Below are 27,524 nucleotides of genomic sequence, written 5' to 3' on the forward strand. Positions count from 1 at the left end.
AACGGCAGATTAACCTACAATGAATTTGCTACAGACAACATGAAATGACAATGACCAGCACTTTTGCTTACTCTTGGTTCATTTGAATCTCTCCATACACTGAAATGCATTTTTTACTTTTGTGTTAGATAAGTAACATCCCAATGAATGCATACTATATTTATTAATGTACATTTACCTAGATTATGTAAATTTACACATTTGGAAGACGCTTAGATAACATTGCATTATACACTTGTTTCTGACTATGTGCAATCCCCAGGTCTGGAACCCATAATTTAGGCGTTGTTAGCGCCAAGATCTGAGCCACAGGAAATTATAGTTTATAGTATTCATTTACAAATCATCATAAAGAGAAAAACAAACTCAGTGGTTTGAAATGTTAGCTTCATTTTTCCTAAAAAGATCAAATATACAGCTGATATAATTTAATATGCCTATTGCTACATGGTAGGTAACATGCGTTTAATCAGAAAGCTGTGGTTAATGAAGCTGAGGGTAAAGCTCAGGGGTTTACAGTGCTCTCATACAAATCATAGTAATAACAGTAAAGAGAGAGAAGACTTAGATGGGAAAATCTGACTGTAAAACACTGAGGTTGTACAGGCCGGCGGTGCAGTTTTGGGCCTGCGTGTACAAAGCATCTCAAGATACACTGTTCCTGAATCAGCTATTTCAAAACAGTACGAATGACTTTGAGATTTACTTTGCCGGCGTGGCCTGAAGAACACAAAGCACTTATTACAACACAATCCAGGTTGTGCCGTGTCTGATACTGTCAGATATGTGACACTGAATCTATACATATTACAAATCATGTATTTGCATAAAAACAAGTGTTTTATAATAACATAAGAACATTTCTAAAGCAGCATATTCATTTAAACAATACTTTGCTGAATTTAGCACATCAGGTTTAATAATAGTCTAACTCCATCTGTTCAATACTGTCCAAAAACAAGTCCACCTGGAACACACAGTCCACAATACAATCCGAGGTAGTGATACAGGGGTACAGTTCGCGCTGTCTTTCATATCGTGTTAAATGAAATATGTTTATAGACTATTAGAAGTCGCAGTGGTGAGAAACCGTTCTTTTTGGTACGGAAGGCGACAAAAACATGAAGAAACAACAGCTGATAAAGATCAGACAGGAAGGTAAATACACAACGTAACGGAGACAGAATTGTGGAGTGAAGCAAATGACAATGAGAACACTTTATTTACATTTTTTTAGAGACAGTCTGGGGTCAAAGACACATTGGGGGAATCTCACAAAATCTGTCAAGAAAAAAGTATTTAAAATAAGGAATTTTATATTGTATAATTATGAGAACATGAAGTCCTAGTTAGGTCTGACTTTTTCAAAGCAGTACCAGTAATGAATGATCACTATAAAGCATAATGATAAAACACTATTATTAATAATAATAAATAATCTCATTCTTTTTACTGTAATGGCAAAAAGTATTTGTTGCACTGGCTATAAATAATTACAGTCAATTTTATGATAACTTAATAATGGAAAAAACAAGATATGCTTATTACTGTTATAATTCATAACAGTAATGAGAATGGAAATACGTTTCCAACGGTCTTGAAAATAAAGTAACAATCTTTTTGGTCCTAAAATCAGTTTGACATTTTCAATTCATGAGATTCACCCAACTATGTATGAGCGAGATATGAAGTAATTCATGGGTATCTGTGGTTAATACAAATCTGACAACAATGTTAGTGTTAAGCCACGAAAAAGACTACTGAAAGAAACACACAAAGAGCTTCGGAAACAACGTTTCAGTAAAGCGTTTACTGATCTCGGTCAGTTGACTTATAAACCTAGCATAGGACCTCTAGAATCTAAGGCGATATGGTTTAACTGTAATGCAGTTAGGCCTTGGCTATGTGATGGTAATATGGTCTGTATATACATATTTTTTATACACAAAACAGAAACCTGTGTATTACTAAAACTGAACGTAAAATCAGCAATCTAAAAATGTACATGCATGTACGGCCTCATCGAAACACAAGCAGAACTTTCGTGTAATTGTTTCTCTTTGTGTTGTATAGATGAGGTCCAGTGTGTGCATGTGTGCAACACAAGTGTCGCTTATAAGCAAACCTATTTTGTGTCTTCATGTTTTACTTCATGAAATTCAAACCAAGTGTGAAAACATCCTTTCTATAGACTTTCGTCGATGTGGTTTTAGGTGGTGTGTGTTCCCAAGCCTGCAACGACTTACTGACCAGCCATCGTGAAACTTTCTTCAAACGATCTTTCAAACACATCTTCCTCATCCCAGCGAGACGCTTCTCCCGCTTCTCCTTTCTACTTTCGTTACTCTAAAATAAACACATATTCCAACGCTAGTGAAACATCTGTATAGTACACAGGGAACACAGCTGTCAGGTGTCTAAGAAGGGCAGGTTTAGGTCTCGTGCGTCTCGGCCCGGAGTCTCGCACCAGTCCTTGCGTGGCTTGGCTGCCGTACGCTCTGCATCCGGGTGGAGATCTAGAGCGGTTTTCCGCCTCTGTTGTCTTCTCTGATTCTCTCTCAGAAGAACATGTACTGGTTGTCGATCGCTCTCTTGCGTCCCCTGTCTGGCGGCTCTAGTTCATAGTCAGAGTCTCGGCTGGGCAGTAGGGGTGGTAAGGGGTTGGGGTGGCGGAGCAGGTTCCTGCGACCTACGGACTCGCTCCGGCGCAGAGGTACTGGACGGTCGGGGAGTGATGGAGGAGTGTGATGCGTGACCTGGGCTAATGCTGACGGGGCCATGGAGGGGCTGGTGTGTGGAAACGAATCCAGGCTACAGTGATTGAGACTCGGCTCGGAGCTCCAGCGAGAGAAGGGCACTAACACAGGAGAGCCAAGAGCCGAATTCTGACCTAGGGAGACAAAATAATCTTGGCATCAAACAACTTATCACACCAGCAAAACTCATCTTTACTATGTGTTCTTAATTTGCTGAATATACATAAAATTCATCATGATAAAATACTGCACTTGACATCGTGCATTGCATCATCGTCAATTTACAAAAATAATCTGAAAAAGTATGAAGTTCCTGCTTTCAACATTCAACTGCATTTGTAGTTGTGTACATTATAGATTGGACCTCGATTTATTATTAAGGCAATACCACCTGATTCCTACAGGGGGCCCTGTATTCACAATAACCATCTGCATTCAAGGACGTCTGTTTGTGTGAGCACACAACCACATGTAAGTGTGTATACTTGTGCTCTTTTATCACACATTGTGTATAAACACAAGGCCATGTGCCTGTGACCGTATTTGCAGTTTGTAAGGATGGGAACTTCTGGAAACCTTGAAAAGATGATATTCCAGGTATGTGTTTGTTTAATAACTGCTATGCAACGGTTTAAACTGTTAAAATTTGAACTGATAAATTATTTTATTAATCATACAAACTAGTTGAAGATTATTTATACATTTGTAATATTTTAATTGGTAACTTAGAAATCTGCAACACATGGTTTGCACTAAACTATAAGAATGACAGTCTGACCCTCGCTGATGGAAGGGAATGAAACCAAACTACCGAATCAGTCTGCTAAAGACTCATCTCATAATGCTGAGAGTGACCGGTGAAGAAATCAAAATAATTATATTATCATAGGGATAAAATAATGGCAAGTACAGTTTCATAGGCAGTAAATGTATAACCGATTCACTGTTTCGGTAATTTAATAGTGTGTTCACACCAAACGCGAATGAAGCGTTAAGCGCGAGTGATTTACATGTTAAGTCAATGCAAAGACGCGATGACCATTCGCGCTAATGATGCGAATCGCGCGTTTGCGTGAGTTGAAAAATCTGAACTTTGTCGAAAATATGCGCTGCGTTAACCAATCAGGAGCTTGCTCTTGTAGGGCCGTGAGCGAGCGGCAGAATTTCACGCGCGAATGATGCGAGTAAACTCAAAATGTTCAAGCGTCCAAATACACGCGAATAGCGCGATTTACCGCGTTTGGAGTGAACACTCTATAAGGGGCAGTTTACTGGACAGGGATAAGCTTAAACCGGGACAACGCCTTAGCTGAATTACATTTACGTATTTGGCAGACGCTTTTATCCAAAGCGACTTACATTACATTGTACTATACATTCGTTTTTTTAATTATGTGAATTAAGTCGTTTTTTTTAATCATTTTTAACAAAAAAAAACATTACTTTCCAGCATCTTTAAACAAAGTAATCGCACTGATATATTTTAAGATATGTCAATGTAAATTGACTAACATTTAAAGGACCAATGTGGACATTTTAGCGTCATCTAATGTAACGTATTTACGAAATGCGCTCTGTGGAGCAGTTTGTCTGTTTATGGTTACTGTAGAAACAACATGGCGAATTCCATGCAAGGGGATCCGCTGTGTATGTATATAGAAATAGCTAATTCTAAGGTAATAAACACATAACGCTTCATTATGTAAGGTCTTTATACACATCTGAAGACATAGTTATGTAAATTATAATGCATTTCTCCAAAAAAACTCCACACTGTGTCTTAAAGTTAGTCTAAAGCCTATCCCGGAAATTGAGTTTAAATGGTTTAAAAATATGATGTCTTTGGTTGTCTCACCTGTGTGGGTGATGTTTACTCGTACGTAATTGGCCAGCATGACATCGCAGGCGGCTCCGCATTCTAACGGGATGGGACAGTTTCGAAAATGACTGAGCATGTCCATGACAGACGGGAAACGCAGGTGCTGCACACGACACTGACCCCACTCGGTCAGAGACAGACGCAAATGCTGCAGAAAAATCATATCATAGCAGGTTAAGAGAGAAAAAATTCTGACATTTACAAATTCTTCCATACATTTACGTAACACAGATCTTTACTACAAAACAGTAAAGATCAAAACTAGATTCTTTAGAAATGTATGGGGGGGTCGAACAACAGCATCTGTTTTATCCTGATATAAAGATGCTGATATGATCAAGACAATTACATATTGCCAAATCCGAAAATGTTGTCATGAGTCAAAATGAGGACGATGATGGTCGTTACCTTTGCTCTGGCCTGGTAGTTAAATGTAAGAACGTAATCTCCTCTCCGCGTCTCGCTCTGTCTGACCAGGAAGTTCCCATGACCACTGACCCCGGCATGCTGCACAAGGTAGGCGGCCCGCACACGTGATAGGGGCCCGTGGAACCATGGGTAAGAGGACAGGAAGTGATCCGTTTTATTGTAGACATGCTCTGCTAGGCCAAAAACCGGAGAGCCTGCAATGAAACATAAAATGGTGAAGGCATCTTTATAGGAACATCCGAAACATTTATCACATTGTCGAAAGCATGTTCTAGCATTACCTAGTCTGTTAATAGAAATAAACAGCATTTGCAATGTGTAATGTGTCATAACATGAGTAAAACATTGAAAGTTAGTCTTGAAATGCTATAAGACTTGAAAACCTCATCCAGGAAGGAAAACCAGTTTAATCACAGAACGTACTATTATATTTAATGAAAGATTCCAACTATTTTGTAAGCAGTAATCTTTATATTTACTTAATTGGACTTCATGGTGACTTTTAAAAGTAAACTTTTCTCAGACACTCAGCGGTCAGTGTCAGAATTGGAGTGTACGTTCATTAGAGTCTGCATATATAAGCAAAAACATATATGTTCCGATGTGAGAAAGAAAATGGCGATGTGAACGTGTGCGTTTTTGTAATAATATACTTCAGGGACAAATTGTTTCCAGAGCGGGCTAAATCTGACCAAACCTCCTCAGGGATATTTAAGGACATCCTCGAACAGGAAAATGATTCATACATACAGTTATGAATGTGTTTTTTGTAAACAATGTTTAAGAGAAGCCTATATATTTAAAATGTAATTTACATATACAGTATACAACGAGAGAAGTCATGTTATGTTATATGCTCATGTTCCTATAGTTAATACAGCATTGTGTAGGCAGCGCAAAGGTTCCCAGGGAACACGCCCAAACGGATCAAATGTACACGTTGAATGCACTGCAAGTCAGTTTGGAAAAAACGTAGAAACTCAAATATAAACTATGTGTGTGAGACTCACTCTGTCTGCTGGGCTCTATGCTCCCTCTGCGAGCTACATTGAGCGAGTCACTCACAGGAAACGGATCTCCATCCACGCTATCTGACCTGGAATCACACAAACGCACACCCACGTAAACATTCTTTAAATGCATAGTGAAGAATTATTATAGACATTTGTAAAGCTTTCATTAATAATAATAATAATAATAACTGATAACAACAGTTTGTTAAGATCTGCATACAAAGCATTTGGACATGCAAGACGCTTAAAGGAAAAGTTCAACCAAAAATACAAATTTAACTTGCATTAATACTCACTTTCATGTCATTTCAAACCTGTATGACTTTCTTCTGCAGAACACAAAAGAAGATATTTCAAAGAATGTTTGCAACCATCCATCACTGGCTCCCACTGTATGGACACAGAACCACTAAGACAATTCTCAAAATATCTTCTTTTGTGTTCCTAAGAAAAAAGACTCATACAGGTCAGACTGACATGAGGAGAATTAATGATGATGTTTTATTTTTTGGTGAACACTTCTTTTAATATTGTATGAGCGTTACATTAGACAACAAGTTAGTGCTGAAAAAAAGAGACTTACACATCAATTCACATCATACAAGAGCAACCAACAATACTTGTGATGCAGCAAGGCCAAGATTCAAGAGTAAACTAGTGCAGTACAGAAGCTAGAGCAGAAGTAAAAAGCAAAAATGTTTTTAGACAGATACAATTTCCTTACAGGAAGTGACACAGCTGTGGTCGTAATGACTATTATTGTTTTAATGTTAATTGTGCACCACTTTAGCATTCTCCAGGAGCAGTTGAGAGAGACATGTCAGTAAGCGTTTCTAAACATAACCAACAAATGCAGTGAAAAAAGCTGAGAGAGAGAGAGACAGAGAGAGAGAGAGAGAGAGAGAGAGAGAGAGATGGGGGGTTTTGGGGAAGCTGCTGGAGGCAGCAGTACAAAAGCTTTTGGTACGAGTCAGGAAATGTGTGTTGTAATTCGTGGAAAAACAAAAACACTGTACAACGCTCTTATTTCAAGACTGCTGCACGCACGTGGGGTGAACGGACATAAAAAAATCAGACATAACATTGCGAGAGGTCTGTGAAACACAGTCTGCACGAAGAATGAAGAAAGAGAAGTGATGGCATGGAGAGAATGAGGCCAATGAGATGTGCTGAGTCGAGTTCTTGAGATTCTTAGTAATCAGAATAACAGGAAGACCTCTCTATTTCTTCCTAACTCACATTTATACATTCACACGGGCTTCAGTTCTCAGTACCCTCACACCAATAAAAGGAAATTAAACACATACACACACACACACACACACACACACATCACATGTCTTCACATGTGCGCCAGCACAGAAACTGTGTTGAAAGACTGCATTGAGATTTAGTCGATCATAATAGGTCAAACTGAATGGATTTCAGTTTTATTTAAAGAGAGGGTTTTTCACTGTGTGTGTAAGAGGAAATGAGTGGGTTTTCTCAGTAGAGGAATGTCAGGAACTTCTGCAGATGTTTGGGGTTTAATACACATGATCTCACCTGCTGCAGATACACTCTCTGAGCTCTGTGGTCCAAGAGCTCACCTGCTGCTCGTTCTCTGCCTCGAATATAAAACTACCTGGATGACCAGTGACCTGAAGGGAGAGAGCGAGAGAAATGCGTGGGTTAAATTAGAAGATAAAGATTCAGGCAAAAGTAAGTTATATTTTGGAGAGCTCCAGGGACAATGAATACAGAAATGTTTATTCTTAGTTTTCATGAATAGCTGGAGGTTGATTTATATCTGGATTTTTAACATGATCCGCACAATCACTCTGATACTGCACAGTAAATGTAAATCTGAGTACAATTGTGTGTACAGCTGATAAAAAAAACACAAATAAAAAAACTGCCCTTGCACACTTTGGTCATTACAGGTGATAAAATAAATAATAAAAGCTTTTTTTATAGCATGTTTGGCAAACTATGACGGTGTGGCCATTTTTTCCAGAACAAATATTGAGTTTCCTGCAACTTTGCGTGTGTTTCTTCACTAATGTATCACATCCGTCAGTTAAACAATATTTGTACATGCAGAAGGAAGATTATTTTTAGGTGCTGTCACCAAAGATGAAGTCACCATATTACTTCTTAAATAAAGTTTTAAATAGTTTGTGTAATCTAGAAAAAAGTGCAAGGAAAATAATAAGGAAATAATAAAGTTTTATGAAAATGTTTTTCATCAAAAGTAGCAACGGTGTAACATGCTCGCTGAATCTCTTCACATATTCAGTTCAGCAGAAAATAAAAGATAAAAATCAAAGGCATAACTCTCTATTTCAGTTTCAGGCTCGAGAGAATCGGAATTGATGTGTGCTTAAGATATTTGGATTCACAAACAAACGGGCAATAATTATGGCTAGGGAAATTATGTACAAGTGTGTTTATATGTTTATATATATATATATATATATATATATATATATACACACACACACAGTATGAAACGACCAGAAACATCTCTTTACAATAGTATTTAATAATAAGTAAAATTTAATGCACACAACCATTTGGGTGCCTTTATTTAACAGACTTCATTACAAATTATCAGTATTGTAATATGAAATGAATAATTTATGAATTTCGTATTTATTTTGGGTAAAATATGTCTCCCCATCAGTTTAACTCACAGATCATCCTGAAAAACAGTCTAAAATTAAATTTTTATGATTGGAGATGTTGAATTAACTTTTTAATCAATAAAATGCATAAAATGAAATTAATACAGGTACCAAAAAAATTCTGAAGATAAAAAAAAAGGTAAAATTGTGGTTATTTTATTGGTTAAAACTGGTATGAATGAAAACTGACACGACAAACTTATTTAAAACAGCTTTCCTGCCTTTTGAAGCTCTACATTAACATAATATTACTTTTCAAAAACACGAAAACTTTAGTAAATGGTATTTTGAGAGAAACATTTATGTTTTTGTGTGTTATTGAGCATCTGTGTGTTATTGTTTACCTTCAAGACAAATGTGTTCAGGTTGTCAGGCATTTCCAGTCGATTACAGCGTCGTATCTCCTGGATATCTGAACAGGACACGATAAGCTTTGCCATTTTGTAGTCCTGAAACACACAAAGTGACAATTTTTATGAAATCACAATACAAGTTTCTTTCTTTTCAGCTAAACTTTACAGTACTGTTCAAATTTCACATTACATTACAGAAACCTGAATGATACACCTTCAGATTGTGGGCTTGTATTGAATGAAAACCGGACATTTTTCTTTTCATTTAATCCCTATTAAAATGTATACTATGTTATTCTATAGTATGAAACATACTGAATAAACTGTAGTTAATACTGCAGTATACTTTAATATATTTACCTTAGTAAGGTTAAAAAACACTTTTTAGGAATTTGACTACAGTTTACTATAGAGTATATGTAGTATGGTACACTACAGAACAGCTGCATTCATAATACATTAAAGATCACACAAAGCATTACAATCTAGTAGAGCTACATTTTCACCACAAACAAATAAATCTTTCAAAAATGAATAAAATAATCAAGTTTTTCCACCACATTGTTCAGCCGGAAGTCTACAAAGTCAATAAAATATAAAAGTGCATTACAGTCTAACCTATAATTTAAGACAAAAAAAATCTCCTTCTGGGAAGAATTGAGATTCCTGGAAAATGAATTTGGATGCTCCGTGCTGCATGCATTTCCAACGTATATTAAAGGTTTACTTCATCGGTCATCATTTAATCACCTTCGAGTTGTTCCAAATCTGTATAAATGTCTTTGTTTGAATTTTTGCGTGAAGTATCCCTTTAAGTCTTATGTGACACATCAGAGATTTTAAGAATTAAGCAGAAAAGCTTGCCGTGCAATTTCTAATTTTCGGTCTAATTTTCGGTGAGTCAGGCTGAATCTTGGCCTAAATAGCTTCACACGCATACGCACCTCCATGCCAAAGTCTGTGGAGCGACAGTGCAATAATAAAACAATCGTTTTAAATCCTCTTTAGATTACAGGCAACTCTCACACACACAATGTCATTCACATCCACAAAAAACCCCACAAATAAACACACACTTCTGCTTGGACAGAAGCATTTGAAACCTCACACATATGGCAAAACAGATCTCCATTTCTGTTTGCTATGGCAACTGTACATAACCTACCATTAACCTTCTAGGCCAGATTTCCATGAAGCACAATAAGCTACAAGACCATTACACTGCCAGATGTAAGATATTTAATACTACAGCAGGCCTCAGTTTGGGGTACAGGCCATCAAGAATTGAGAACTCAATTTGATACAATATATACATGCATACATACATAGAGCCACAGAAAATATTAAGAGGCCGTTACAAATTTTCAGCATTTTTACACGTATCGTGGCTAACCTGAACTGACAATCATTTTGCGCGTTTAACAGTTACAAATCTTTAATAAACGTCTTAAAGCTAAAATGAACATTCAGATTACTAAACGCTGGCAGAATTGATCATTCTATAGTTTATGTTCTGTTAACAAATCCAACCTGACATCAATGTCTGGCTGATATCTTCGGTTTGTCATGGATTAAACAACTTAACATTCAGTGAAAGCTAAACCGCTGACTCCAACAGATCACGGTCACAGACAACACAACTAAATTTCCCATGTACGCACTAAAGTTCAATTTCTCTTGCTGTGTATGGCCTGTTTTTTGTTTGCGAATCTGTGTACAATGTTGTTTATCTTTTTTTCTGACATGACTCCAGCTGCATTTCCTGCCTAGAAGTCCAGTCAACCCCATAAAAACAGCACAGTTGATAGAACAGTGAGGATGTTGCTGGTTTAATTCTCAGCGAACACACATACTGATCAAAGAATATCTATGCATAAATGTACATGTCGATATGCATGTCCTTCAGGCCAAGAACACGGTGGACACGTTTTCATTGGAGTAGTAAGCAAACAGAAGAAATCAATACAAAGAAATGTTTTATCACTACACACGTGTGTGATTAAAAACACCACAAGAGACAGCGTGTCGTTCGGCTGAATAACTCGCATCCTAATTGTTACTTTTGATTTTAGTCACATTTTCATAGCTATGTTTCAGAATGAGTCAGATTATGATATTGACAATAACAACGAGGAAAGAAATCTAGAAACGATACAACATTATCAGTAGCAAAAAAGTCCCTTGAAAGAGCGACATCTGAGATTTTGAAAAATCTGATCTATAAAGAGGGTTACGAGTTTATAGAAAATACAACATCTATCACCTAAAGTGTAATGTAATTTCCACCTATGTTAGTATAAGATTATATTTCTTTAAATAATTTGGTTTCCTGTTACAAGTTGAAATACCTTTACATTGAATAAATATATACATATCTTCATGCATACGTATGAACGTATACATATGCATTTAAACTTGGAAATCAATAACAAATGTCAATACCTATACATAAATATCTAAATACATACAAACATGCTCACACACATGCAGATATATATAGTTAAAGTATGGATGGATGCACGTATATATGCATGTATATATGCATGTGAGAGAGAGAGAGAGAGAGAGAGAGAGAGAGAGAGAGAGAGTTTGTTGATTTTCCTGATTAAGATTATAATGTTAATTCTTATAAGAATAAACGCATCTCCAAGTTCTACATGTCCATCCACCTGTCTGTCCTCAAAAACGTCTTAATTTATTAAATTGTGGTCAGCGTGAATGCACCTTTCAAAAGGAACTCAACGTGTAATAATGTTCTTTTTTTAAAACACACTAAACGCTATCCCTTCCTGTCTCTTAACATTTTCATATCTTTCTAGTTTTCACAGGCTTTATTTTTACAATCCCTGGTTTATTTATCGCCCAGCACTTCTGCGAGCTGCTAAAAAAGAGTGTCAATCACTCTGACCTTTACTGTCGCTCCACCACAGCTTAACACAGTGCTGAGAAAATATGCATGAAAGTTAGAGAGAGTGAGAGGGTGAGAGAGACAGCGAGAGAGAAAGAGATAGAGAGAGAGAGAGAGAGAGAGGAGGAAAAGAATTCTAGAAAAAAGCAAGTTTCCTGTGTAACTCAAATGCTCCCAATGATGGACAAATATCTCTTCTTAAAAAACCAACCTAGTTTCACTCATCCTAGCGTGTTTTTGCCACATATTTAATGCACTACAGCATTACAACACGATAATGTGTTGGACAAAACAAATAATTCTCTTCAATCCATTTCTATCACATCAGAAAAATGGCTCGAGCTGTTTCTCTGTAGTTTTACATTCAAAATGTCAGAGGCTTCATAGCATCAGGGATCCTTTAAATAGAAATAAACAAGCAATACATGGTTTGCTTGAAAGTGCAAAGAATCACAATACACATACGCAGCTGCTCGTATTCAACTTCATATTCACACAGGTCGAGCGAGCATCCTGTTTACGGACTAGAGAAGATGAACCACAGCACCTACACACAAAGAGAGAGACAGACAGAGAGAGATGGAGGGGAACAGGCGGTGCTTTCCATTGGTAGCACAGTGAGGTCAGGTAAACCAGCTTGGCGGATGCAGGTTTAGCAAATGAGCTGCGACAAAGTCCATACGAACTCTTCGTAACGACACTGACGGCATATACACTGCTGGCGATACCAATAGTGTGAGAAAATATATCTCTCAATATTTATAACATTTTGGTCAAAAGCAAATCTATATAATTTGCGCTTTTATAGAACAGTATTACAAAATAAAAGATTTTAAAAGTAAAATAAAGAATAAGTAATATAACGTTTGACTTAAAACTAGACTAAATTGTTGCCAAACTTTGCAGATACTAAGAGTGCTTTCACACCTGGCTCCTTTAGTATCGCACAAAATGAATCGCACTAGAGTTTGTTTTTCTACTTGGTGCAGTTTGTTTGGGCATGTGTGAATCCAGCAATCGTCTGTTGCTGCAGACCAAATAAGCGTCCAGTTTTGAAGACAAAACCCGGTACGCTTTCAAACGAACCCTGGAGCAGTTTGTTTGGGGTGAGAATGTGATCAGACCTCGAAAAGACCCAAATGCAAAAAGTACTGCACTTTTTTGGACTAAACCAGCTGCCGTAGTCAGTTGCCCTGTGCATTATGGAATGAGGACAAGTGTTTGTTGACAGTTTGTACTAGCATGGCAGCTCGCGGCAAAACTTTGTGAGGAGGTGCAGAGCCTAATAGAAATATGGTCTGATGACCCTATTACATCCCAACTTTCGAAAACTCACAAGAACAGTGCAATATTTTCATTGTTTAGCAAACTCAGGGAAAGGAATGGAACAGGGCCGGGTTATCCAAATGCGGGTTATCCAAATTGTACAAGTTCCCCTGGTACGATGACCTCCATAATATACTTGGGGAAAAACTGACATTGATCCGGTCGATGTTGTTGAGATCACCGCTCACAAGGATGCGACGGATGCTAGCACAGTTGACGGGCTAACGTTACCACATCTGACACGCGATGTTTATTTAGTTTTAAAAAGCAGTTTACAAGTGATGTGGATGTTGTCACATGACTACAATTTGATTCGTTTCAACTGGTTGGGACCAAATCGATCAGTGTGGTCTGAAGAGGACCAACACCGCTGAAAAATGCTATGTAAAATTTTTTTGCCCTTGGCGCCGACCAAATGAACCAAACTAAAGGTGAGAAAGCGCCCTAAGACATCTTATCAAAGGAATAAATACATATTACAAAAATGTGTTGATGTGGTGACTGATAGAACAGCTTGTTGAACATATCAAACATAACCAACAGGGCAAGCCGTGGCTATAGGAACCAACAGTTATTCAAATTGGTTCTGTTCGGCCTTCTTTAATCCCGTGAAAGTCAAAGCAAAGCAAAGTGAATGTGAACTGAAACGCATGACCACAAAGGTAAACGATACTTGAGAATTTCTCAGGTGACAAATTTCTACTGGCTTATAAATCACGCTTGCCTACTTTAATTTCAGCCCATAAACTGTCTGACTGATGGAATGATACTTTTATTAAGAAAATGAAAAAAATAAACAATATTGAAGTCATCTATAAATTGCAAACATGGTTTCCTTTATAATCAACAAAGCAAATGTGATGCAGCTCCCATATAGGCACCACATATATGTCCACATATGAATATTTACATAATCAGTGTGTTGCATATAATATGACATATATTTATGTATAATACACTTATCCACTTCACACACACAATACCTATATACATTATACACCTACCTACCTACCTATATCTATACCTGTATATACTATATACATACCTACCTAACTATATATGTGTGTGTGTGTGCGTAGATATTTATGTATAGGTATATACATATGTATTTGAACTTGGAAATCAATTACAAATGTTTACGCAGAAACGTAGGCATGTACATATTTATTAATTGTAAAGGTATTTCAACTTGTAACTGGAAACCAAATTATTTACAGAAACATCATCATATACTTATATGTGTGAAAATAGGCACTTTTGAAAATATGCTGCATGAACTTATAAATCCATACATAAAAATGCGTAGAACCTTTGTGTGATATAGTGTAGGTTTACATTAATTAACTTGATTATGCACTGTCATAAAAGTGTTATTTTTATATACACTATATTAAATATATAGACTATTATGTTATATATTATATAACATTTTCCATTACATGTGTCAAGCACAGCATGTGGCAACTTTGTAGCACATTATAATTACCAACAAGGTCTACTCTAAAACAGCTGTGAGTCCACACAAAAACAGACACAACACGCATGGAGCCAGCAAACACCTTTGATACACAAATGAAAGAGTTGTGTGGCATGTTTTCCACACACTTGAAAACCACACTGTGGAACCTACCACCATGTGTTTACATCAGGGCAACCAAACTGACAACAAAGTCAACAGTCAGCGGTACGACAAGTCACTTTAGCTCTTTCAGAACCGGTATGATCAATGCCTGAATGCATGGAATGCAAACACATAACTGGGTAAATAGTTTTAGATGTAAATATAGACAGCCGTTAAAGGGACAGTACACCCCCAAAATAAAAAATGTACTATTTATATCCACTGTCTATCTGTGCAATAATACTTGATTTCTTTCTCTTGTCAAACACACATGAAAAGGTTCTAAGGATTACTCATGTGGCACTTTAATATACAATGAAAGCGGATGGGGACTAGAGATGTCAAGGTTCAAAAAGAACATAAAAGCACCATGAAAGAAGGCCTACAACAGAAGCAGTCTATGCAACTCATGAACTAGAATCATAAAATGAAAAGACTGCTCCACGGGACGGTGCAGCGTAATAACACTCAACACACTGCAACTGTACACAACGTCAATATTTTGATCAAACACTGTGTCATACACACCACCAACATGGCATTGTTTGCCGTCATAAAACACACGCAAAATGAAGAGCTGTCATATGCAAAGCACACAATGAATCTTTATCTCGACTGGGTTTCCGTGGGAGGCTTTACACTATAAAGTGTCATTGTACATTGAAACTAAATGGATGTGTGTTTACTAATGACTGAATGGCTCCGATGAACAAAAAAAGCAGATGGTCACAGACAACACAAACTAGTCGAAACGCAGCAGTCATGAGGTGTTAAAACATTCAGATTAAACTCCATAACAATCGTATCACATGTCCGCTGTAAAAAAATATAGCTTTGCATGACAAAAAAGTTGACCTTGGATGTTAAGGGTTTATTCTTTATCTTTTTAAATGTACGTCCACGTCACCTGCTGATTTTAGCAACCACATTTTTTATAACAAACTGCACCAAGGTCATTTGGCACATGAAACTTAAATCTCAAATAAACCATTTCCAAATGATGAAAAAAGAAAAGTACTAGTCTTACAACAATGCATAAAATGTACTTTTGTTCTAAAACGATAAAAATGCTAAATCCATCTCTTTCATGTGAAGCCGTGCATCACTCTTCAGCTCTTCAGGTGTGTGCATGCGTGTAGATCTCTGTAAATGAGTGTGTATGCATCTGTTATTGATATAATTCTTGGTTTTAAATTGTCAAGTGTTGTGCTTTCGGGGAAACGGGCATGTGGCCTACTTATCGAAGTGTAGATTCTCATATCGATAACTAGGAGTACGAGGTCAGAGCTTTCTGCTCATGCTCACATTAGGAAACGAAACTTTGACTCAGACTGCCTCGGTTTCAGTCCATTTCTTTAAAAGGCAAGTGGAAAACAACGAGGGCAAGTAAACACAGCAAAGCAGTCCCATTCCAGAGCTCAAAAATCTAAAATCAGACTTTTTGGCTATAAAATAAAAACGTTTAAATCATGAAATCATATATTTTTTCTATTTTTGTTAAAGTCAGTTCGATCATGTAGAAATGTCTTTATAAAACGTGTTCAATAGCGCAATTCATAGTGATGAAGTACTTGTAATACTGAAAAGTTTTCCACCAAGCAGAGAAGCCCGTGTTTCCATGGAACTGCAGCAAAATATCTAAACCACTCGGAGGAAAAATAGTGTAACCGAGTTTCTCTATGGAGAAACAGAGTTATAAAAATATTCTGTTAAAATATACAATGACAAAAAACATGTTGAGATTAATCAATTAATAAATCAATCTTTTTCATTTTTCAAAAACATAAACTTGGATTCGGTTTAAATCTGTGCAGAAACTTGAAATTGTGTTGCTAATCTGATTGAGATGTTAGTGGCTTGTTAAAGGCTCAAATTGTATGTAGTTGTGTGAGCATGTGCATGTGGTCAACAGGGTCAATGTGAAGCACTTAACACGCTCCAGATGGGACGATGCGGTTTTCTAGAATTATATGGTTGCAATTGTTGCACAGCAAATAAGACTAGAAAAACAAGACACGTTCAGACAGAATGATTCCCTGATACGTAAATAACTAAATGTGTTGTGGGCTGCCACGTGATATCAAATGGAAAACAGGAATAGTTCACCCTAAAATGAAAATGATCATTTGTTCATCTTAATTTACTCACTATGACTTCCTTTTATCAGTTAAACACAAACACCTACATTAAAAATGCCATTGTGCTGCTTTATATGGGCCAGCTTGCAGCAGCGCAAACGTGTCTTTTTGCGTAAAAAAAGCTACTGTAAAGACACGCATGAATTTTTTTTTTTTAAATTCGGCTGTTTTTGTGACTGACCTTATTGCATATGCATTTGTATGAGTTTCCCCTTCGGACAGGAGGAGAGCATTTAAATGAACCATGCAACATGATTTACTAAGGTTTGCGATCGTCATTGCACTGGTACTTGCGTCATTATTTAACGCCCCAAAACAGCATGTCTTAAACCCTGCGCATATTTGTTGGTCAAATAACACGCTGAAATTTCCACTCCCATCTGCGTTTTTTGGAAATTGCGCTCATGCGCAACTTTCCTAAGATAAAAAAGAAAAATAAGACCTGTGATTAACAACATTGGGGTTCATGATGTTTTTCTATTAAAATAATCCTTCCAATTTAACACACCATTTGTGACTTTTGAAGTTTACAATCGGCAGAAGTAAAAAATATAAAAATATAGCAATTTGAACATAATATGATTGCATACATGTCAGAAAAAATGTAATACTTTAAAAAAAATGTGTTGATTATTCTGTCTGTGCATTGCAAATGCTGAATAAGATTCAAAGTATGGAGGCCAAGCTGTCTCTTTAAATTTCCTTTAAACATGATAATAATATAACCCTTCTGTGAAATCTGACTGCAGATAATCTTTCTAATTTATCTGCAGTGTACATGCTGCTTTTAAAGTTAGGACTTCCCTGAAACAAAGTTTCTCACGCAAAGAAATTATCAGCCAGCCTGCAGCTTCCTCTCTGTGCATAGCTGCCCTTGCACCAAACATAGAGCATACCATTACAGAATCAAGACTTAACATATATGCATCTCTGTGCATGCACGCATAAAATGCCCGCAAATTAAACCATTCATGATACACGTTTAGAAAAACTACTTACCGATAAAATGACCCAAATTAACGGTTTCACGTGCGCATGTTTCTAACTTTTATTAAAGTGTATACACTTGAAGTGTAGTGTTTGCACTTTCTTGCCCCATGTTGCCTTTACCTTATATAGGCATTTTGAGCAAGTCCTCATATCTCTGCCAAGATTCCTTAGCGGCCAATCAGAGCCTTTAAACAGCTGTGCCGTGACCCTCCATGCAAGTCAATGCCATTCGCCGGTGGAATGAACTAGCAAACCGCCAATTATCTGACATCAGTCAGAGTAACCAAGTGAAATGGTGCGAGACAGTGAGAGAGATGAAGACAGAACAGTAATTGTGTCCATATTACTATCATTAACTGTGTCTAAAATGAGCTGTTTTCTATGTCAGCGCATTAACTGAGCGTAAGTGTAAACATGGCAGTTAACAAATAAAACGCATCGGCCATGCGTTTTGAATATTTTAGCCAAACATGAAAATGTTTTCATGTACACGTCAGGCTGAGCAATTGCTGTGCAATGACGAATGAAGCAAGTCAAGTCTTTTGATTTCAAGATTATGGATTTCACTTTTGTAAAAAAATGTTGTTATGCTCCAAATTTGTGTGCATATTTTACTGCAATCCCATCCTATTTCGCAAATGTAATTAAGGGGGGGATCATGATTGTATCTGGTTTGTTTACAGAAGAAATATGTTTTTGAACAAATCGGTTTCAAACTACTACACTATTAATCTATTTCAAATCACATTTCTGAAAATTCCTTTGAGTTTAAATGTCTAACGTGTCATTTTTAAAGGATCTATTGACAAAAATGCAATATTAGAAACATAACTATGTGTTCGAAAACGTGACAACATCTTGGTTCTGCGTCAGCCACCACAGTGCTTCAAAAAGGAGGGGTGGAGTGAGCCATTGGCTGCAATTCGCAACCTCACCACTAGATGCCGCTTAATTACATACACTGAACCTTTAACCTTACACACGTTGTTGCAAAAAATTGTAATATATAGAGGCATCTTCATGGTCCAATGAATAAAGCCGCACATGTCGGCAGCCTATGTTTCAGTCACTGAAAAGAAAGCTCCAGGACAAACAAGTCAAATCTGAACAGTTTTGACACACTTTCAATCTTTTAGATCAGATTCCTATCAAATACACAAAGTACACTAAGCCTAGCTCCACAAGTTCTGAAGATTTAACTTCAACCTCAGAGAGAAACAATTAAAAACAAAATACAGGTATATGGCAATAACTGGTTAAGGATTTTGAGACTCTCAAAAGGAGTGAGAGCCCCCCAAAAATCCCCTTACCTTGGGTGGGTCATAGAGCTCTAGATGGTACCTCTCCCTAGCTGTGTGCTCATTGGTCCTCCTGACCAGCAGGCGGCAGCGTAGCCACTGCGGGGGGGTGTCGGAAATAGATTCATCCACCTCCAGGTACCGCAGCAGCCCCTCCTTACAAACAGTTCCTGTTTCTTGTCTGCGTCTCACAGTACGAAACAGACTCCACCGATCTCGCAACATGTTCCATTGCGAGAAGCGATGGGAGGGTCCATGCGCAGTCTGAGGTGAAGACTGGCCGTTGTTTTCAACTGTCACAGAGGGTCCGCCACCCTGGAACGATTCGTCCCTTGGGCAACCGCTCGAGGGTTCGCCAAGTTGTGGGTATTTCTTAAAGAGCCGGCAGACGCTATCTTTGATTCGACTGACAGAAATATGAGTTACATCATTACGAACAGGGGGCGTGTTCCGCCGCTCTGGTGGATCGTCCTCATGGCTGAGATGTAGGGATCTGCGTGTAGTGTCTGCAGGAGAGCAATGCAGCAAATTCTCCTGTTCTCTAGCGACGCCACCCGCATCAGGTTTGGGCGCCAACACAGCGACTAGAGGAGCGGCTCTTGGGCGCACCGTCTCCCGGTAATCCAGCACTCCTGAAAAGGAAGTGATGCGTAGACGGCCAGTCATGGGCGGTAGGGGGGGCGGGAGTGGTTGTCGCGGGACAGGTTCGACATCTTTGGCCACTTCGCAGCTGAAATGGTGCTGAAACAGGGCACTAAACTGCTTGGAGAAACTTTCCGGGGAGACCACATCCTGCACCGGCTGCTCACGGATGAAACGCCGGTAGTGTTGGGCTAGTTCTCGGGCCGTGGTGCTGGCATGCAACTCGCAGAACTCCCTCCAACCACAAGGAGGTGCTATGGACGACGCAGTGCTCGTGGTCTGCTGGAAAACGTTACCATTCATTGCAGTAACCAGCACAGCAGAAAATCACTGTGAAGAAGAGATGAACATTTACATTATTGTCACAGAATTATAACTTATTTAGGCTTCTATTCATGTGCAAGAGCGTTAAAAATATATTTTATGTTCTGAGGATGCAAAATTAGACTTTTTGGCATAATACAAATCTAAAGGGGTGTTAAAAGGTCCAGTCACTAATATCTCACTTCCCCCCTCCCTTTTGAAACACTACAACGGCTGATAGAACATGGCGAATTATATGCAAGGGGACCCGCGGTGTATGTAGATAGAAATAGCTCATTCTTAGGTAGTACAAACATAACGCTTCACTGTGTACGCTCTTTATACACTTCTGAAGACATATTTTTGTGTATTATATTGCATTTCTATCAGCAGATCATCCCAAAAATTACACACTGGACCTTTAAGCTACACTCAGTTTACAATGCGATACATGGTCTAAAATAGCATAGTATCATGATATTTTTAACAATTAAAAAAATCTAACTGAATTACAAACAACAGATTTATTTAAAACACTTAAACAATTTTAATAACGTTTTCCATTTAACTGAATCCAGATCGAAGTGAAACTTCTCCATGTAAATGAGTCAATATTGACTAGATGTCACTTGAAAACAATTTCACTAAATAAAACTATAAAATTTTAATGAAATTAAGTTAGTGAAAGTTTTAAGCAATTAAAGACCACAAATTTTAACATTTTGTATTGATGGGATCAAACAGATATCATTTCATACAAAACCTTTCCATTTTGTCTGATTTTATCGTGATATTTTGTGCCAGGATGTATCTTAACTTATCTTTCATGAAAAATGGAAACCTTGTATGGAATATCCATCCATTGGTCAAAATCTTTTTTTTGTTCATCTTGTGACTCCACAGAAAGTTTAATTTGATTTGCCTACAGGTTGTTCTTATTTTTTCTCTTCAAACACTGTATCGAAATGGTCGACCAACCAGCTTACCAGCTTTCCAAAACTACTAACTGTTTGGGTTCCATACCTACAGGGATGCATTTCTGCTGCGCTCGGCTGTAAACAAACATGTTTAATACCCAACATGTAACCAACTTCGCATTCAATCATTCAGCTCTCCAGTACAGGAAGAGCATGACTAATATATAACTTGTCGCTTCACTGCGTACCCAACGTGCCACAGATCAGAGGAAGAAATATCTCTCGATGCGGAATGCGCACCTCTCACGCTCAGATGACTACATGCAGCCATGGATTTTTTTTATTTGATGCAACAAAAAAATCAGCACAAGACATGTTGTGGGAACTTGCGACAAAACTGGAACCAATATCCCCAAACTCGTTTTCCCACATCCTCATTTGCTAGCGTGGGGCCACTTGGACGGCTGTGAACGTTTAACTCACCATGAGAGGTGAAAGCGTTGATCTTTAAGAGGGCCTTTTTTGAAGTTCGGTTATTAAATGTAGGTTTAAACATGAAGCAACAGATCAGAAAAACCACAACACTCACAAGAGCAAGAGAAAAAAAAGAGGAGGGGGCACTCTTTAGACGCCATCGTCTGATCTTTGCTGTTTTACCAAGTGACAGGAAGCAGTAACCTACATGAGGAGAGAAACACCCATCACACGCTCGTGTGCATGTAGATGTTTTCTTTGGTGTATGCTGAAAATATGTTTTGGATGCTAGTGGTCAAAAGGGGATGGTGGTCCGTTTGCTTTCCTTACGTGAGGAGCATCTATTATAAGGATTTTGTATAGGTGGCCTGGATGGGCCAATGGATAGTCAAAATTGACTTATCCTCATGTCATTTCAAACCTATTTGACTTTCTTCGTTCTGAACTTGCAGGACACAAAAGGAGACATTCTGAAGAATGTTGGTAACCAAACAACATTGAACCCCATTGACTTCCATTGTTTGCACACAAAACCACTGCAACATTTCTCGACATATAATCTTTTGTTTTACATAGAAGAACGAGTCAGAAGCAGGTTTGTAGGTGAATAATGACAGTTAAAAATGATTGGGTGAACTTTCCTTTTACTAGCTTAACCTGCAAGAACCAGCTGGTCAACAAGCCTTACCAACTAATTTTCATCTCAATCTGTTGAAATTCACACTGCTCTTAACCATTTAAGTCAATCAATGATTATAATAATGCATGTTTAAGACATGTTTACAACCCGCCCCGTCCCGCGGAGTGCGTGCCCTTGTGCTGTTGTTCAGTGCACATGCCCCGTGACGCTGTCCCGCCCCCTCCGCTGGCCCCCGGGGTACGGTCTATCAGTGATCATCCAGCCCACTAATGACTCAGCAACCCCTGCGCACATTAACATCACTTCCTCTTTGACTCTCCCTCTCCTTACATTCCCATCCCTCGTTGCCGGCACGCACACGTACGTTGAATTCCCGTTCTTTTTTCTCGACCAGTATCTCCATCGTTCTCCTTCCTTTCAGCGTTTCTCCAGCTTTACACCTCCCTGTACCACACACAGCCACTTCCTTTAATTCTTTTTATACCTTTCACCCATTTCCTGTTCCAGGAGTATAATCCCTTCCTTCTTCACTTTGTTTTTTACTTGTATTAATGTGTGTAAGCAACTAGGTTAAAAAAAAAAGGAGTAAACCATCCCTTTCAATAATATCAATGCAGTCAGATCCCTTTGTCATACTTTGGGAAGCTTGAAAATAGTAACTACTTTGTATCATTTTATTACACGGCTCGTTGGAACGCTTGTTTCTGATTGGCCAGACGTGACATTTGCAGGTTCGTTATTCCCAGATAACAACTGCTCAAAACAAATAACACACGGTTACGAATGAGCTAATAAAATATTTCTAATTTACTGTACATTTCATGGGGTAGCCGTGTAATAAGCGGGATAACGTACAAGCATCCGGCTATTATCGCAGAATAAGCCCTATACAATTTAAGGTATCCTAGAAGAGTCACAGATTAAATCTTTTTAACATCTCTATTATTTCTCTTAGATGTAAATGAGGTTAAATGGAGAACAAATGGAAACTTTCGCTTAAGTCTCCCATGTCTCAGATATGTCTCCTTAGAAAAAAAGCCTGAAAGTTCACAAATGTCTCCATCAAAAGTCAATATTATTGACTATAATAATACTTTTCATCAAATTGACCCACATTTTATCTCTACATTCAACATTAATTTTACACCTCATGAGTTTTAACATTGTCTCATCTGTTTCTAGTCTCATTTATCTGTGAAAGAGCAACCTCTCACCGATAAAATGGTCCTCTGGGGTAATTAACTGTGTGGTAAAAAGGTTTAATACTCAAGTGCTTAAAAGGTTCAAATTGCTCATCTTACCATTGAGAAAAAGTAATAGAGATGTTTTTGTAAACACTGCTTATATTGTAACATAATAAAAGATTATCGCTTAATGCTCCCTGAATTCTTTGTAAGTCGCTTTGGATAAAAGCGTCTGCTAAATGACTAAATGTAAATGTTATTCAAATTAAACATCAATCTGATACAAATCAGTGAATACCGTGATTCATAATGTGTAATATCTCACCAACTGAAACAATCTCTGTCTGCTCTAAATACACATGTTTTCATACTTTAAGTGATATTGCATAGACATAATGACTTTTCTACTGTACAAACGGTATTTTCTACCCCTTAATCCCTACGCTAATATTTTTTTACATCTTTGATTGAATGAAAAAAAATGAAGGTATAATAAAATATGAGTGATTTAGGATAATTTGCGCAGAATGTAAGGTATACCAGGAACACATGAACATACACAGCTTTTAAGCATCACTCAGGTCAAACATGTCTTCAGTTTGCTGCAATTTCCGTGCTTTGTATTCACACTCGACTTCGAGTCCATTACACTTGCACCCTTTTATTCCCGGGGTCTTGGGAAGCCTGACACAGAGTGGGTTTCCTGTACTGAAGTGTTGTGATAATAAAAGCAGTGCCCAGACGATACAGAGTCTGACATACTGATTTTATGCACAGAATTCTGCTGAATCACACAAAAAATCTTGTGCCTGCTTCCTCCTTATGACTCTAGAGCGTGCAAACAGACCGAAAACTTAGCACGAGACCTTCTTTAGATCGAGAAAAAAATAAAGACAGGCAGTGGGGTTATTCACGCAGACAGGAAGCCCTGCCCTGACTTACTGACCATTACTTACATACACAGTTCACACGCAGATATGAACTTTGACTTTAGAGTTTTAGGTGTGACAGGTCTACTTTGCTTTAAGAACAATGCCTTGATGCCTTGCCCAAACTTGAAGCTGCAATATGTACATTTGTGGTAAAATATGCACTGATACAAAATTTCTCCACCCATACTGATACCCGATTATTCAGGCTGATATCTGCGATACAGATTCTGAAACGTTCTGAATTTTATTAGTGAATATAATGACGATTCATATTGAACATCAAACTGGTGATGTTTCTTAACATTATCTACATAAAGGACACAAATTCATTGCATTTTCCTGTCCTCTTTTGATTGATAGGACAAAGCGGCCCTGATAATTGGCTGTTAGTAAACTATCAGCTGATAGCTGTTAGTGTTGGCGCTGCTTTCGACCGATACCGTTTTTTGGACTATATGTCGGTGCATCCCAAAATAAACCCCAAAATCTGTCATTAAGCAAGCAAATAAAACCCAACGTTCACTGTACCTTATACGCTTAAAGCTTATAATAATGATTCATAATTTGAGTACAATTTTGCAGCAAACTTTGGTTTGATGTCATGTGACTTAAACATAAACGAATGTACGCAAAGTTACCTGAAAGAGAAATGGCAACATCGAGGCAAGAGTTACAGATTGCAACTTTAAGTGTTGCAATAACAGAATCACAGGATGCTCAAACAAAAGTGCTGTGATTTAACTTTAAAGCCTACACTTTTTGGGAAACACATCAAAATACGATCGGCCAACCTCTGTCTTAACATTTGAATCACACCAATTATTATGGGAAAACAATTGTTTTGAACACGCATATCACAAAGCCCATGGGATTGTTTTCCCCTCGACTCAATCGCATATCTGCGCATTCCCGTCACATTTCCTGTGACCTCGCTGGCTATCCAGTCCAGACATTGTTTATGCCATTGCATTCTCACACACACAAGAAACACAGACAACAAACATTGTGTCAACAGTAGAAGACATTACAAAGACATTGCTATCAAAATGCCAATACACGTACAGCACCTATTAAAGTGCAGCAATGATGTCTGTGCATCCGTGATGTCTGTCTCCAAACATTTTTGACTACCGAAAGTGGGATACAATGCTACCTTGCAATGTTCCCTGTTCTGTTGGCACAAGCCCATTCAATACCCCTTCTTTCTCTTCCTGACACTAGCGCACACAAAGACACAACAGGAGCCCTGCGGCAGTTGCAGAAAACACAATCAAGGTATAAACCCAACTTTTATGAGGCTGCGAGGCCTGAGGTTGTTCATCAAAAGGAAGTTCATGTACAAACATGTACCCAAACACACACACACACACACACACACACACAGAGAATGCTACTTTAAAGCGACCATATCAGTCACTCTCATTGAAACACTGTTCCATCACACAGGAGAGGGAGGTTTGGGGCCAGTGAGAATAAAAACAGGGGGACTCTTTCAACCTGAGACGAACTGATGCAGCGGAATCCCCTGTTCTCAGAACAGGTCTTACACCAGTTCTCAGTTTTTTTACACAACACTCGCCCTCATGTTTTCATGTCATCTTTGTATCTGTATGGCACACACAAACCATCATCATACTGTGCATATGAATGTTATAAATATTACAGCCGAGGTCCAAAAATAACACTCGACAAAAGCGAGTCAAATATTTTTCGAAAAATATACATAATGTGTATCAGAATGTTTATTTTCTTCTTTATCTGTTGCTTGAAATGATCATGACTGGTGAGAAATCTTTCAATCTTTCAGTCTGTACATTTTTCTATGCACCCAGCTTTGGGAAGATAAAGTTAACTTTGGACTCGAGCACAAAAAAAAAATTACTAAATACTTTTAACGCGTTTCTTTGATAAGGACCTTAACATTTTGAGACTAACTGACTAAAATATACATAGACTGACAGCTATTAATAATAAAAACTGACCGTTCACTGATAGCAGTTCACTTGAGAACGCTTACGTCACAATCGGTTAATGGAACCACATTAAATATATTCTTGATTTATGAAGCGTAACCGGACTGCTACAGCAGACACTATTTAAATACTTAATAAAATGTAAAGCGGTATCTAAAAGCTGCCATGGACATCTCGCACATCAAAGGAGCGTTTCCGGTCTCTTGATCCAGATGTCAGAATCATGACGAACGCACATCTGGCACGAGCTCGTGTGCATGGAAACCGGTTTACGCATAACATCAATGTTAAGTGTCAACATAAAATAATTGTAGAATTTATTATTGAGATTGTTTAATTTATGATAATAAACGCATAATAATAATATTTATAAAAATGTTACGCAACAAAACATTTTACGTAATCCTCTCTTTTGGGTACCATTCAAAAAAGCGTGTTCTCAGAGTGCGTGGATGCACATGCACGCGGGCTACAGTATTTTGTTTATTTTCTAATCACTACGAAACATTTGCATATTTAATTAATTGCCTAATCGAAATGACGCAACTTCTGAGACTAGTGTTCACGTATCTTTCGGACCGAGCCAGCCAGGCACGCGCCGAACAGAAACCGCGATACCCCTTTAAACTCGATTCTGTCTGTCGCGCGCGAGGGTCAAGTTCATTGGTACCTATCCAATATCATTCGGACGGAAGAAAGCGGCACGTAACTTATTGACAAACGATATGAGAAAACTTTCACGAGTGTCACATTCGGGAGACCCCCTCCCTCGAACAACCACGCTCTCCGTTATCTACACAGAACAAGAATCTTCTGGCCCGAGTGAACTAGGATTAACGGTACGTTTCAATTGCGAAGAAAGGTCCCGAAAAGCGTTAAACATCTTTAAATACTGCAATAGAAAGTTGTGATAAATAAATAACGTGACTTGCCTGCTAGCCCAGATGTCCGTTACTTTCTCTGTCATGTTGGATGAGCGCAACAACAGCTCTGCGTAAACTTTCAGGAAGGAGCCCCGAGCGCGAAAAAAAGAGAAAACATGGACACGGCGACAACAAGCGTAAAGAAATCCTTGATGTGGC

General features: G+C 38.1%; 1 protein-coding gene across 1 annotated transcript; it reads right to left on the bottom strand.

Annotated features, from left to right (window-relative positions):
• Positions 1-65: 65 nt before the first annotated feature.
• On the bottom strand, positions 66-27,524 carry sh2b3 (SH2B adaptor protein 3). Its single transcript, XM_079473435.1, has 8 exons — positions 27,375-27,524; positions 19,390-20,349; positions 9,088-9,192; positions 7,623-7,717; positions 6,075-6,160; positions 5,044-5,258; positions 4,612-4,783; positions 66-2,890 (listed from the first exon to the last, which is right to left on the bottom strand). Exons 2-8 carry the CDS (start codon positions 20,320-20,322, stop codon positions 2,559-2,561), a joined length of 1,938 nt encoding a protein of 645 aa, XP_079329561.1. The 5' UTR covers positions 20,323-20,349; positions 27,375-27,524; the 3' UTR covers positions 66-2,558.

This window comes from Barbatula barbatula, assembly GCF_947034865.1.
Source record: "Barbatula barbatula genome assembly, chromosome: 2".
NCBI classification, from domain to species: domain Eukaryota; kingdom Metazoa; phylum Chordata; class Actinopteri; order Cypriniformes; family Nemacheilidae; genus Barbatula; species Barbatula barbatula.

Bases quoted from the DNA above. Each gene is read 5' to 3' on its own strand.
- sh2b3 (XM_079473435.1), bottom strand. From the start codon at position 20,322: ATGAATGGTAACGTTTTCCAGCAGACCACGAGCACTGCGTCGTCCATA. The intron at 5,259-6,074 runs GTGAGTCTCACA...GTTTCATTGCAG, and splicing joins CATAGAGCCCAGCAGACAGA to GCTCTCCGGTTTTTGGCCTA. The intron at 2,891-4,611 runs GTGAGACAACCA...TTGTCTCCCTAG, and splicing joins AGTAAACATCACCCACACAG to GTCAGAATTCGGCTCTTGGC.